Source organism: Hyperoodon ampullatus, assembly GCF_949752795.1.
Source record: "Hyperoodon ampullatus genome assembly, chromosome: 4".
NCBI lineage: Eukaryota > Metazoa > Chordata > Mammalia > Artiodactyla > Ziphiidae > Hyperoodon > Hyperoodon ampullatus.
In genome coordinates this window covers 18,550,868-18,565,560 of record NC_136917.1, presented here as the reverse complement: position 1 = coordinate 18,565,560, position 14,693 = coordinate 18,550,868, and the positions used below count along the sequence as shown (strand labels likewise).

General features: G+C 49.1%; 1 protein-coding gene across 1 annotated transcript; it reads right to left on the bottom strand.

Annotated features, from left to right (window-relative positions):
• Positions 1-8,929: 8,929 nt before the first annotated feature.
• MSX2 (msh homeobox 2) lies at positions 8,930-13,628 on the bottom strand (the record flags this gene model as incomplete). The annotated part of the gene is made up of 2 exons (XM_079702614.1): positions 8,930-9,354; positions 13,250-13,628. The coding sequence occupies 2 exons, from the start codon at positions 13,626-13,628 to the stop codon at positions 8,930-8,932; spliced, it is 804 nt and encodes a 267-aa protein (XP_079558740.1).
• Between the last annotated feature and the right edge of the window lie 1,065 nt (positions 13,629-14,693).

The following is a 14,693-nucleotide window of genomic DNA, read 5'->3' as shown; positions in this document are numbered from 1 at the left end:
GGAAGATTCTGGGGCATGTAGGGATCGATGTTCGGGATCACAGGTATGCCATGAGACCCAGCAAAAAAAAGATCTTAACTTGCTACTGATTTAAGGAGAAGGGGGGCTTAGTTTTCATGCCGTCAATATTGCAATTTTGAACTCCAAAGAGACATCACACATTTTTTTACTTATCTTGCTTTAAAAAGCACATGATTTCCCTTTTCTAGACCCTGACTTAGCCAGGGATGTCATGTAGAGGAAAAGTTGGACACTATTGCCCCTGAAAGAGACATTTGAATCCGGCTCAGTTTTCGTCACAGTTGGGAAATCCGCCTTCCTTCCCCCAATTGCTTCCTTCCTTCTAAGACCTAATTTCCTTGGCACTCTCCTGCTACTTGCAAGGGAAAAATCAGTTTTACTTTCTCATCAAAGTGGGCTGTGTCCTAGTGGTACCTACACGGGGCAGAGAAGTCCCTAACCCTAGGAATAATAGATCTGCAAGTCCAGCCCCAAAGGCAAAGCCACCTCACACTGCCCTCTTCCCGCACCCCCTGGAAGGCACTGACAGGGCAGACACGTTGCCCCACCCTCATCTCACCCCACAGTGGGATGACTTCACTGCCCAGTTGCTTTCCTGGAATTCTCAAGTCCGAGATCATATTCCCCACACGCACCCCTGGGATTTTTTACGTTGTCTTTTTGGTTCCTCTCTGTTCCCATTGCTAAACAAAAAGAAATCCAACCGGAAAGACTAGAAGGGGTAAGTGGCTGATGTGGTGGGAAGGAGGGGGAGAGGGACACTTTGCAGCCCTCTGACTTTCCCTAAATTGGCCAATTTCACATCAGTAAGTGCCTCATCCATCACCACTACCTTTCAGGTGATTTTCTGTGATGGAACTTCGGGAGGGGAGGCACTTAGCATCTTACACACAATTCCTTTACAAAGTCAGTTTTTCCATCATCAAGCATTCTCAGCGTTCAAATAAAAATAGGCAGAGCTTTGCTACTAAAATAGCTCTTTTTATATCAGGCCCTGCAACCCAGAAACCATTTTCAGGGACCTGTATACTTTCTCGAGTCAAAAAGAAACACAAAAACGGCAAGCTAGACAGACTTCTAGTCCAGTGAGGACTTAACCTCCGCCCCCCCACCCCCCACCCCGTGCAGGAGGAAACTACACAATTATCTGTCAAGCCTGGCTCTGCTTCCTTGCTGTTTGACCTTAGGGAAGTGGCCTTGCCTCTCTGAACACCCTTATTTTCTACGACATGTGGATAATAATAATACCCCATCTATTGCCTTGAGGGCCAAACGAGGATGAGGGTATTTTGGACACTGTCATGTATTTTATAACAAAATCTAAGGGATTAAGAAAGGGTATGGCATAAATAAAGTCAATGGCTGACTTTAGATGACTCTTGCCCCTTTCATCTTTTTTTTAATTAAAGTATCGTTGACTTACAATTTTATATTAGTTTCAGGTACACAACGTATCTTTTTTTAAGTTAGAAGAGCTCTTAATAAGAACTAATAATAATAAGTATAAAATTCTAGGTAATTAAACTTACATCATAACTGGCAATTTTTTCTTTTAAAGTAGAATATAAAATGCATATTATAGTTGATGGCAACTTTGTTTAGTTGAAATACATTATATATCTTTAACATAACTGACTCTCTCACACGCTCTCTCTCTCTCTCTCGCTCTCGCTCTCTCTATATTTAGATGCTATATCCTGCTCTTTTCACTTAACATTTTATGTCAATATCATGGCAAACTGACCTAAGCCAATCTGGCCATTTGGCCTCACACAATAAGTCGGTGTCACCTGCTTCATCCTTGTTTAGATGTATAACTGTTATCTCTCCATGAATGGGAAACTACGTAAAACATAGACGTAATGTGCTCTTTTTAAAGCTAAGACTCTTGATAGAAGGGTTTAGTGTGATGGAAATGGCTGGAACTGACATGACTTTCTGGGCTCTGAGCTCATCTGCTGTGTGATTCAGCCTTGCAGTGCCCCCTCTCTGGGAACTTTGCTGTCTGAGGTTTGTTTTTCTGCTCTGCGAAAATGAGAGAAGCCACAGTTCCCGAATTGCAGGGTAGCGCCGAAGGTAAAGAGTGCAAAAGGGAGTAAAGGATGGCATTCAGGCAGGAGACAGGTCAGGACGTCAGTTTGAGGGTGCCCTCCCCACAGCTCACACCGGAGCTCAGGCCCCAGTGTCCTCATCTGGAAAACGGCATACTTCCCAGAGTTGGTGAAAGGAATAAATAAGCTGCCATAAGAAGTACCTGGCTTAAGGTGTTGGTCCGCACACCTTAGTGCCAGGGCTCCAGGTGAATCTTTCTCCTCTGGGAGGCACTGTCGCCTCGTGCTTTTACCCATAGCCCGTGGAATTGCCGGGTCGCAAGTTTCCGTCCCAGAAGGGCCAAGGCCTACCTTTGCCATCCGGGGAACGTTGAAGAATAAAGCTAAGAAAGTTCCCTTGATTCAAATGGAGATGCTAACACCTCCCAGACAGAGGGTGGTGAGACTCCAAGGAGGGTGTAAATCGCTGAGCACCAGTGTCTGGCACTTGGGATGCGCTCAATAAAAGGGGACTGCTATTATCTGCTTGGCTTGCTCCTCTGGGCGTCGAGGTGTAAGTTTAATGATGGGAAGGGGGTTGGGAGTGGGATGCGGGGCGCCTGGTCGGCTGAGATCTCCTGGGCCAGCGGGCCAGGCCGGTGTCAGCGCGCATTTATTGATGGCAGGTATTTGGGGAGTAATTGAGCGCGGCGGCCGGCCCGGGGCGAGAGTGGGCCTCCACGAGCAATTAAATGTGATTAGGCCGAGACCTTCAGGATCCAGCTGGGTGATTGATAACCCGGCCGCATTCCTGCAGGGCCTGCGACATCAAACGGGCGGCCGGCAGCGGGCGGGGCAGAGGGGCCGCGCGCGGGGACCTGGCCCTTCTCCGTCAGGCGGCTGACCTTCTCGTCCGCGACGCCCAAGGTTCCAGGGAGAAACCCAACGACGCGCCGTCCTCCCGCGCAGGGGTCTCTCCCTTACTGGCTTGCCAGGTGCAGCAGGGGCGGGAAGGGCCCAGAAGGGATGAGGTGACCAGGAGCCCCCTGCGCTAGGGCGTAGCGCCCGGAGGAGCAAAGCCGGCTCGCGCTAGCTGGGCTCCCGCAACCCGGTACGGAATCGCTGGAATCGGGGAAGAAAGAATAAAAACATAGAACGAGAAGGGGGAAATAGGTGGAATAAGAATAAATAGAAAATGGAAAAGTATTGAGAGACAGTGGAGGAGCAAAATGACAGGAAAAAAAGACAAGAAAAGAGGAGAAAAAGAGAAAGTTAAAAATGAGAGCCTGAAAAGGAATTATATAGACCAATGATAAAAAAAAATTAAAAAGATAGAGAGTGGGACAGACATGAAAAAGAATGGAAGGAGGAAAATAGTAAATAAAAGCACACACACAAAAAAAGATAAAGTGAGGGGTGGGCTAAAGATGAAAGACAAAAGAATGGGGAAAACAGGGGAGGTAAAGGTAAGAGGAAAAAGCCAAAAGGAGGCAGCGCTGGAGAAGGGGGTTGTCCCTTCCTCGCTTCACCTCCACCCTCATCCCAGTCCCTGCCTCAATCTTAGTCAATTCTTTGCCCAGAGCTAAGTGCTGCCTGGTGCCTGGGAGACCTGGCATGTGCCCCCAGCAGCTTGACTCTGGCCCAACCCAAGCCGCAGGCCAGCTCCTTCCCCCTCCAGGCTGGATGAGGGGCAGCTCTCCCCACCCCAAGCCCAGAGTGAGCAGTGGGCTCCCTGCACCCCAATTCGGGCCCCACAAGCCATAAATCACAAGTGGAGGTGCGGGGGGTTCCCGGGGCCATTGCCATCGGAGTCTCTGGAGCCAGAGAACAATTTCTGTCTGTGCTGACTCCACAGACAGGATCAAAACAGCATGAAAGAAATCAGAGCGAGAACGTCGTCAGCAGGAGCTGGACTTCTAAAACCCCCTTCCGCCCCCATAGGCTTCAATATTAAAAAACCCCCTAGGAGCCTCAGACACTGTATTAATTAGTGCAACCACCCATGAAAAGTTGGGTTTGGAGCGGAATTCTTTGCCCTGTGTGAAAAACCAAGTCTAATAAACAATTGTTAAGTTGGCCTGTTGCCGCTGGTAAATTACATAGCATTAAAAAAATAATGCTTTTCATATTAGGCACTAATTAAAGGTTGGGACAGCTTTAAAACAAGAGAGGGAGGGGGGAAATCAAAGAAAATATAAAAATGTTCTTTCAAGAGTTATGGGAGGTTAATAAAGTAGGTCTGTTAGAGTGAGCCTACTTTGCCCCTAGCTACAGCCAAACTGGAGCCACCACAATTGGGTCTCAATAAGATAATGATATTCTTTTCTCTACTATTAAAAGCCTCCCAGTGCAAACTTAAAATGATTTATTTAATTTAGGAAATTATGAGGTGTAACTTCAAAGCCCGAGCCGTTAGTAATGGAAAATACCAGGTTGTTTAAAATTATAATAATAATTGTTTGGAGGACTCAGGACATCAAAGTGTTTTCATCAACAAATGCAGAGGGGTCCGGAGGAGGTTGGAAAGAGTCAGAGGAGGTGGATGGAGTTTAGATTTGATTATTATGAACCTTATCAGGGCAGGATTCAGGATTCCCGCAGCCTGGTACTCTGTTCTGCTTTGAAGCAGGCTATTTTGGAAACTAATTTTACTGCTTTTTATTTAGTTCCTAGCAGGGAGGAGGTGAGAGGGGTTGCTGGGCATGGGAGAGGGGTGGAGGGGTCCAGGAGTTGACAACAGACTTTTCCTGGTTGCTCTCGGACCGATTTCATTAAAAAGACCTACAGCATCACCAATCTGGAATTTTTTTTTCTTTTTTTTTTTTTAAGTTACATTGAAGGGGAAAACAGGCACAATCAACTTCACCAACTGAGGCCTGTGATTTCAGGGAGGGGTGTGTGTGTGTGTGTGTGTGTGACGTGGGTTCTTTTATAAATGAGGTTTATGTTTATTCCAAACCCAGCAGTGGAGAGGGAGTGGGGGTGGGGAAGTGGCCTCTCCAACCCGTGGCAAATGAGCTGCTTTTATGGCAAAGAATGGCCGTGGGAGTTTTCATTCGGTCAGACAAGGTTGTGCTCAAAGGCAGGGATCCTCTTTTCAGTCGGGTCAGGCAGACGTTTTACCAGCGCCTGCTCCCATCCAGCCAGGCCTTCGCTGCCTACCTCCTGCCGGCCTTGCCCCAGCATCACCTCCCCGGGGCTGCAGGGGGGAGGGTGGTCAGGCTGAGCCCCAGGTCCCCTGTGATAGAGAAGCTGGGACCCTGTGTGGGGAGCCCCTTACAGCAATGAGGGGTGGGGAAAGGGATGCAGAGAGGGGCTCCAGAGCTGGGCTGCGCTAGGATCTGGGCTGGGGCATCTGGAGAGCTCCCTAGGGCCCAGCATCCCGCAGCTCCTCTGAGACAGCTCCTTCAGGGTCCCCCTTTGCTAGACTTTATGCCCACCACCAGGCTCACACTTAGGTCTGAATTCTGCTGCTGCTCCTTGCCGACCCTGGGACCTTAGTGAGCCACCTCTCTGAGCCTCAGTTTCCTCAACTATAAAATGGCATCAATAATACCTCCCCAAGGATGTGCAGCGACTAGATGAGATGAGCCAGAAGATGCCTAGTTCTGTACTTAGCAAGAGCTCAATAAATGGGATTTCCTCTCCTTTTGTCCCCTCTTTCCTGAAAGCAGGGCCGTCTTTCTGGGAAGTTTTAGATAAAAGCATTGAGAAGTACGGGAGGACTGGGGGGGAGTTGTGTGCCAGGCTCCCGGCAGCGCAGGCGACGATGGCCAAAGCCGGCACAGTGGCATCTTAGGTTTTAATTTCCAAGGCGCGGCTGCGGGGTCCTTGGTGAGACAGGGTCCTTCTGTCGCCCCAGGTGGTTAGCCTGGTCCCTGAAACGCCTGGCATGCCAAGCCCGACCTAAGCGGAGACCGTGGCGATCGCCAAACCTAATGCTGGGCAGGCGGTTCGGAGGGAGCCCCAGAGCAAGGCGCACCGGCGGGCCCGCGGACCTCTGGCCGTTGTCTGGGCCCCGGCAACCCGGCCGCGTCCTCGACTAGGTAACCCCATCCGCCCAGGAGCGCAGGGGTGCGTGTATTGGCGCCTGAGCGACTCTTTTTCCCTGTCCCGGCCTCAGTTTTTCTTTGGGATTTAGGGCGATTGGGGTAATGCGCAGGCGCTTAGACGGTTTCCAATCCACCCGGCTGACCACACAGGACGCAGCCCGGTTCTCCGAAAAACACTCTAGCCTGTGACCCCCTCCTCCCGGGGGCAAGCTGAGTCTTAACCCAGAGTCGGCGTCTCCGGATCCCCCACCCCGGGCCGAGATTGCCCGAGGCTGCGGGGTCCGAGAGGCTCCGGGAAGGAAGCTCCCGGTGGACGGGCTAATTAGGGCCCCAGCTTGGCGGCTGATGACGAAACCGGGAACGGCTTTGGCCTTTGGAAAACGTATCCCTCAAATGAGGATGGCTGGGGTGGCCCAGCGGGATGGCCAGGGCACACTCGGGGAGGTCTGCGGTTCACTCCAGCTTGGGGGCCTAGCTGGAAGAAATCGGTGGGACCCCAGCTTCGGAGCAGATCCCTGGGTTTGGATCACACTCCGTAGGAGAAACTCACCGACCGACCTTGGGAGCCTCTGCCCCACCGGAAAAATGGCGTTTCCGGCGCCCACCTCTAAACTGGGTGTCGGCACAAAGGAAACTGGGACGAAAGCGCTAGTCCTACTAGGTGCCAGGTGCCAATCTCCCCACCGCTCAGGCTCCGCAACAGGAAGTTCTCGACTCCCTTCCAACTCGTTCCCAGGTCACTCGAGCTTCTCATCCGAAAACAGCCCTCGGAAAGTTATCAGCAATGGCCACTTGGTTTCTTTGTGCAACAGAAAGTGGAGTTTAAGATTCTTCCCCGCCTCCCCCACCCATTACCAATTTATTTTCATGGTGATGCCTCAAAACCCAAGCCTGACCCCCGTTCTGTAACCAGTGGAAAGGCAGGCTGCAAAGCAAAGGGAACTTGAATGAACTACCTTCCCCCCTACAAACCGAAAAGAGCATTTGTTCAAGGCTGATCTCCTTGGAAGGAGCTAGGAATGGTAAACGGAATGTGATTTGACACAGTCCTGAAAAGGGCAGCAGGCATCTACCCTCCTCTCCCCCTCAGTGAACGCATCTAGTTACCATCTACATTTGCAAAGAACTATATAGGTCCCTTCCCTCAGCTCGAAGCTTGTTGTGGTAGCTGAGAGATTTCAAGTTCAAGATTCCCGCCCCCCCCGCCCGCAGTCATCCACAAACCCCTCAGATTCTGGCCGATCCCCGGGCCCTGCCACTTCTAAGCTCATCTTTCACTGGAATTTGAAAAACTCCTAATAGCAATTTTCCATGAGTAACACAAGCTGCCAGAGGAAGCATTTCAAAGTCTTTTGCTATTTGCTGTAGACTTCCCTACCCCGGGCTGAATCTGGCCACAGCTCTTGATTGATTCACATTAAAATCATCATAAAAATCACCAGCCCCCCCTCCCCCATCTGGGTGGCATTTCTGGGCTAAGACCAGCTAAAGAACAGAGAGCGCCTCTTAAAAAGAATTGTGACTTTGGACAGACTTTACTGCAATAAAACGTTTAATTTAATTCAGAATAAGAGATAAGAAATAACTCTTCAATAAAATATATAAAATTATACAAGGCACCCTTTCAAAGGGATAAAAGTATACTTGGATGGGGGAGGGGGAGCTGGATAGAAAAATGAAATACCAAGGAGCTATATGGGCTGTCTGACAACACCATTTTTTATCAAGTCAAAACATGGCTTTACCCTCTGCCCCCAACACGTTAAAAAGTATAGAAATTTTTCTAATAAGTTTAGCACATACAACAGGTACACACACAGAGAAAGCATGATTTTTTTTCTTTTTAGATCTATTCATTGTTCAGGAATATTTAGTATAGATAATGGTTACAAGATATTCATATTTTTTAAGCAGAGAATTAACTACACACACCCCCACCCCCCAAATCACCTTTTCAATGTGTGAGGACTGATGGACCTAGTGGTTCACAGAAACCATCCATTCCTCCCGACATGCTTTAACTTTTCACTCTCCAATTATCTGAAATGAAGTTAAGCAACAGCCTTGAGAGGAATTAGTAAGGACTTCCATTTTCCACCTTACCCGGAGGCACTCTCAGGATTCTTCTCATCTCCCTTTATTGATCTTACAAAAACTTTTAACAATGTGTAACAAACAAGGTGAAGGGGAAAAAAAATAGGGCCAAATAGGGTCATAGCTAGTGAGTTTTTAAATGCACGTAAAAAATGCAAAAACATGATGTGTCCCCTTCTCTGGGAGGAATCCTTCCATATCTACTGCCTAGGCACATAGTGTCTGATTCTAATGTTTGCAAGTCAGTCATCCAAATCATCAGATTTCAGCAATTTTAGCAAATAATTTGTCTCCCCCATAAGAAAAAAACAACAGGTAGACTTAATTAAGCAGTCTCTTTTAGGAAGGTGATATATAGAGAAAAAAAGACATATATATATATATATATATAAATTTTACCTTTCAAAATAATTTGATTTTTACGTCTGCTGTATAAAAATGTATTATATTTTATTATATATATATATATATATATACATTTATATATAAAAACCATCAGAGCCAATCTTGTGAAAGGAGAAGGGGGGTGGCCATCTGGAAGATTACACCAAGAAAACGGGGCTTGGGTGTCTCCAGTCAAAAGAACCAATTTCAACTATGTCTGTGGCCCTGTTGATCTAGCCGCTGAGGGTGGTGCATGCAAGGTTTGCAGAGCGGGACTGTCTTCTTGGAGAGGGAGGGGGAAGGCTTTTAAACAAACATCCGTCCCGGAGTCTATTGAGCTGGTCTTCCTTAGGACAGGTGGTACATGCCATATCCCACTGGAGTCGCATAGAGTCCGACGGGCGGGATGGGGAGCACAGGTCTATGGAAAGGGTAGGACGCGCCGTATAGGGAGGCTGCTTGCAGGGGCGAGTTGATGGGGAAAGGGAGGCTGAAGCCAGAGGGCAGCATAGGTTTTGCAGCCATTTTCAGCTTTTCCAGTTCGGCCTCTTGCAGTCTTTTCGCCTTGGCTCTTCGGTTCTGGAACCAGATTTTGACCTGTGTCTCTGTGAGGTTCAGAGAGCTGGAGAACTCTGCCCGCTCTGCGATGGAGAGGTACTGTTTCTGGCGGAACTTGCGCTCCAGAGCGAGGAGCTGGGAGGTGGTGAAGGGTGTGCGTGGCTTCCGATTGGTCTTGTGTTTCCTCAGGGTGCAGGTGGTGGGGCTCATGTGTCCTAGGGAACAGAGAATGGGGAGTGAGTTAGCAAAAGAAAGTGGCTTTCTCGCCAGGTGTGTCCGTGGGTTGTGGGGGGCATCTTCCCTCTTCATCTTTCATCTTCCCTCTTTCATCTTTTGACCGAGGTACCTCGGTCAAAACCATGTGTGGATGGATTTTTTTTGGGGGGGGGATAGAGAAGGACTATACTTAAATGGATAAATTGTTTTGTTTTTAAAAAACTGAATCTTTTTCCAAAAGTTTGGGAGTTTTATGGTGTAACAGAACTTTCTATACGGAAAACACACAGCATTAGAGATAATGAAATATGAACAGACCCCTCATAAGTCAAGAGAGCTGAGGGTTCTCTGAGAAACAAAACCCCATCTCTTCTTGATATTGCTTATCTTAAAAATGGGGAGCTGGGTTCATGATAATCCTCACATCCCTAGGACACTGAGATAATCACATATGAGAAGGAAAATGAAAAGGGTCTTATGAACTGGGTCCATCCCCTCTCTGCACCAGGAGAAGTTGGATTGAATCAACATATTTATGAAGGATAATCGTGCCGATAAGGTCTGCAGTAAATTAATAGCATCTATGGATTGGTGAGCAGCCTCATGCAATAAACAACCACACAGCTGTCATTCCCTCCAGTCTACAGATTATAAAACCTGAACATCATTTTACAGATCTGGATGTGGGATAACTTTCTTGGCTGGGTGCTTCTGTAATATAAACTTTACTAAGAAGGAGGGAAAAATTAGCTCGCCCATAAATGTAAATGTCAGGGGAAATCATGCTGCCTCCTGAATTGAGAGCATGTGATGACATTTTAGCCATCTCTCCTACCCATTCTATGGTTTGGAGGCAATGTGTAAATGATTAGCATGTTGCTGGAATTTAGAAAGAAGGAATAACAAGCAAAATAAAGGTATGCCAACAGCATCCAGACTCCATATTTAAAATGGGTTCAATTATAGGAAATCATAGGACAGGGCATCCTTGTGATTCCATAGCATCACCTAACTTCGGGTTTTTCCTTAAAGGAAGTTGGGGTGGAGCTGAGGGGCAGATGCTAAACAATTCATTTTCTGCATTTGGCTTTTATGAGCTATGCTAATTTTCCAAATGTAGCCACTGTAGTAACTCCAAAGCACTCCAAAGGGAGAATGTAGCGTTTCTTGTTTAGTTACTTTGGTGGCCCCAAGAAAGACTTTTTACACTTCATACTTGAGGGTGACACAGCACAGGTCCCAACCCAGCCTCCATTTCCAACAAGAAATGGATTTGTCCTAATGTGACATTATTAACCATCACTTTTAAGTGGCTAAAAAAGAAAGAGGTAGTGGGTTCTGCCATCAATCAAAAAACAGAAATCTGGGAGAGAGATGGGTAAGAAACTACCACCGGAGTGTAGACTTTTGCATATGCTAATCCCTAAGTAAGCCAGAGAGCTGGGGGTGCCTACTTCTTAATTTACAAATAAAATAACAACAATCAGAGACTCAGGGAGCTGTGAAATTCTCACCCTTCACAAACGTGACCTGGCTAGCTGGGAGGATCCAGTGGCCACAGCTCAGATACCAAGCTCCTGGAATCTACACTTGCCTCTGCTCTACGTTTGGAAGCGACTCTGTGCCTGGGCGCGGTCATTCCGGCTGCTCCTAGGGGCTGCATTTGAATTATGAAATCCAGGTGACGGGATCTCATGTGTGTATCAAAGCTTCCCTCCTAGCGCACCTCTCCCTACCCTCCCACTCTCCTCCCCATTTTAAACCAGCCTGAGGAAGGGTGCGGATTATACAAAGCAAAACAGCATTTATCCTACTGCCTCCTGAGAATAACAAAACCTGGGTCTGGGCAGGTGGCTTCCTCCTGCCCCAGGCTCTGTCGCTAGGCTCCCCCGGACCCACCGCTCCTATCACAGGGCTCCTGAGGCCATCTCCAGGCCCAAAGCACCAATGACCCACTTTTTAAAAAAATTAAATCCTTTCTCAGAATCTACTTTTCTCATGGAAGGGTCACATCCAGGGCCCACAGCTGCCTTACCTTGGGCCCTGGCAGGCATGCTTACAGAACCCCAGGAACCTAAGAAAGTGGAAATGTCTGACCTCTGGACACCACTCCCTATAAGGCCTGAATCCTTGATGCGCAGCTGGGAATTGACTCAGGCCTAGGCATATACAGGCCCTCAATATCTGTCAAACAAATTAAGTCCCTTAAAGTTTCTAAGCCTTGATTTCACCATCAATAAAATGGGTAACTAATACTGATCCTGCAGTGTGGTCCAGAGTACCAAATTTTAGAATGCCCAGAGTCTTGTCTGCCATCAGATAGGTGATCATTAAATGTCCCCAAGTCTCTCTTGTCAAGCCCAAACTCGATGTGTGCAGATTCCTCTGAACTCTGCTGAAATGTCCTCATCTGTTACCGGGAGGCCAGCTTCAGCCACACGGAGATCAGATAAGATAATATGGTGAAAAGTGCTATAAAGTACTGTGCAAACTTGAGTTTAAATTCTTTGAGTCCTTAATCTCCACGCCCTTTGAATCTTTGGGAGTTTCTAACAGGGTGGAGAGAGATGCCAGAGGGGACAGCCACTGATGTCTGGTTATATGGCCTCGTTTTGTTCACAAAATACTTTGCATCTCGAGTGTTCCGGGTTGATGGGAATGGGGTAAAATGTGATGCTCCCAGCTTTCGAAAAAGTCCCTATGCAGGCACCCTTTCTCTCACCTTTCCTAGAGGTAGAGTGCAGATAGAGAAATCTTAAAGGCTGGGAGACAGAAGTAAAAGGAGCTACAGGGAATGGCTTCTCCATATTGCAAAAGGACCCAGGGCCCAAAACTGGACGTAAACGCTGGAAGAGAAATCAGCTCTCCTGCGACTCTCTGTTCTCCCTCCTCATTGGCAGGAAGCGGGGTGCAGGTGTTCGGCCCTCTGCTTGGTCTGTCTGGGGAGAGGGATCAAGGTGGCCAGGGTTGGGGCTTGGACACCAGGGCCCTTTGCCCAATTCAGACATTGTTGGTGACCTGGCTCAAGCAAGTTCAGTCCTCAAAGTCTGCATGTCTGAAAACTGGGATAACCACAGGTCCCGGGCTTCTGCCCACACTTCGGGGTTCCAGCGATGATCGGGATCTGGCGAACTAATAAGCATCACTTTGTAAACTCAAGCGCTGCTGGAATGCTGTTAATTATTACTCTGAACCAAGCGGAGCCCCACGCTGCTGACCCCAGCCCGCTCCCAGCGAAGCGACGGGCTGGCCGCCGGGACGACCGGGAGATATTTCCTCGCCGCATTAAGTCTCTGCCGCCATCCCTCCGTGTTACCGTGCTTCGATACCCGCGGGACCAATGGAAGATGATCCTTTCTACCCAAAGTCGGGTTAGATTTTAATTAGCTCATCTTTATAATGAGGGCACACCTCGCAGGGTTGTGAACTTTGAAAGGCAGTTAGACACTCTGCCTCTGCCTGGCATATATTCCGGTGCTCATTAAACGTGGATCCTTCTTCATTCCCCAGACGGAGACCCCGAGGGACAGTGAAAAAAAGCGAAGTGGCCTGAGCGCAGGGCTGAGGGCTAGAGAAACGGATACCCAAGCGACCCCGCAAACCCAGCTGGGTTCGCCCTTCAAAGATCAGGGCGTTGGCAATTGTGTCGAATATTCTGTACAGCTAGGGGATCCCAAACACGCGCTGCGCGGATATTACCCTGAAGGTATCTTGGATGCCGTGGGCGCGCTGAACTCTGGGGATATTAAGGGGCCAAGAACTTGAAATGCTTGCTTTTCGGGGCGCATAGTACAGAGGGGTCTCCGTACACCTAGCTTGGAATACTGACCCCCAGTTCTCTCCTGTACCCCGCGCACCCTCCTACCCCTTGTCCCGGCCTCTGCAGGCACTCACTTGGCGGCGGCGAATATCTGCCCGGTTCCTGCATCCACGCCGCTCCGTCTTCTGAATTTTCCGACTTGACCGAGGCTGTCTCGAAGGGCTTGACCAACGGCCCGGGGCTGTGCGCCTCCCGGACGCTGTGTCCGGGCAGCAGAAGTGGCCGCAGGGTGGCCCCGGCGGAGGCGCTTTCGGCTGGCCGTGGGGAAGTCTCCTTGGGCGGCTTTTTGTCCGACATGAGCGCCTCCACGCTGAAGGGCAGGCTGGAGACCTTGACGCGGCGCTCCTCCGCGGCCCCGTCGGCATCCCCAGGCCCCGGGCCCGGCTCGGCCACCATCGCCGGGCCCTCCTCATCAGACGAAAACAGGTCATTGCCTTTGGACGGAGAAGCCATGACTTCTCTGCCCTACGTAGCTCCCGGCGCGCGACTCCGCTGGCAACCAGGCAGCTGCGACTCAAACTTTTTGGGGGGGAGACGGGAGGGGCGCGCCGGCAGCCGTGCCTTTCCTCCAAGGGGAAGTGAGAGACTCAGCTCAGCCAATCCGAGACGGCCCTGGCGCTGACGCCACGGACGCTCGTCTCCGATTGGCTCTTCCGGAAGAGGCTGGGGCCTTTTTTTTTTTCTTTTTCTGTTTGAAATAAATTAGGAGTTAATTACAGGAGCAGTCAGCAGAGTTGTTATCAGGCGATCCCTCAAGGGTTATAATCGCGCCAAAACTGAAAAGTCTAAGGCGTAATTAAGGCCGCTTATTTAAAGAGGAAGTTCGCGGAGTCCCATTTCTTCTCTCTGTTGACCCCTCTTTTTAAAAGGCACCCCGCGCCAGAACATGTTTAAAATCTGCAAGTGACATTGCAAAAACATTTATGAAGCTCCTACTATGGGTCGAAACTGGGCGAACGTAACAGTTTTAGGGGCCAGCACTGAAAGCAAGGGCCAGCATCCCTGCTAAAAGAAATACTACATGCATGGCGCTTAGAAAAGCAGGTATTTCCCTATCAGCAAGTGCCCAACGGCGTCCGCTATTACTATAACTCCCTTAGGAGAGGGGCCGGAGCGAGCCAGAGAGGTAGGTGGTCACAGCTACCCTCTCCCAAGTAGTTCCAACTGGAAAATTTAAACCAGAGCTTTCCATCTCTTCCACTCGAAAACAAAACCAGCGCACTCTTAGAAACTTGGAATCCTCGAGTTTTCTTTTCCCTGAATCTCCTCTCTGGACACCCGGATCCGACCTTTTTCTCAAGACTGCGTGCATTGTGTGTTCATGAGTGTGTCTGAGCCTGTGTTTGTCGTGTGTTTGGGTGCCAGTGTTTGCCTTCAAGGCGCAGGAGGAGTGAGGAAAAGGCATAGATAATATCTAGTGCTTCCCAACCCCCCCCCCCCACACACACACCCTTGCAAGTCTCAGAACTGGGTGCCAAGTTTGCCCACCCCGGACCTGTGTATCTTTTGGGGAAGGAC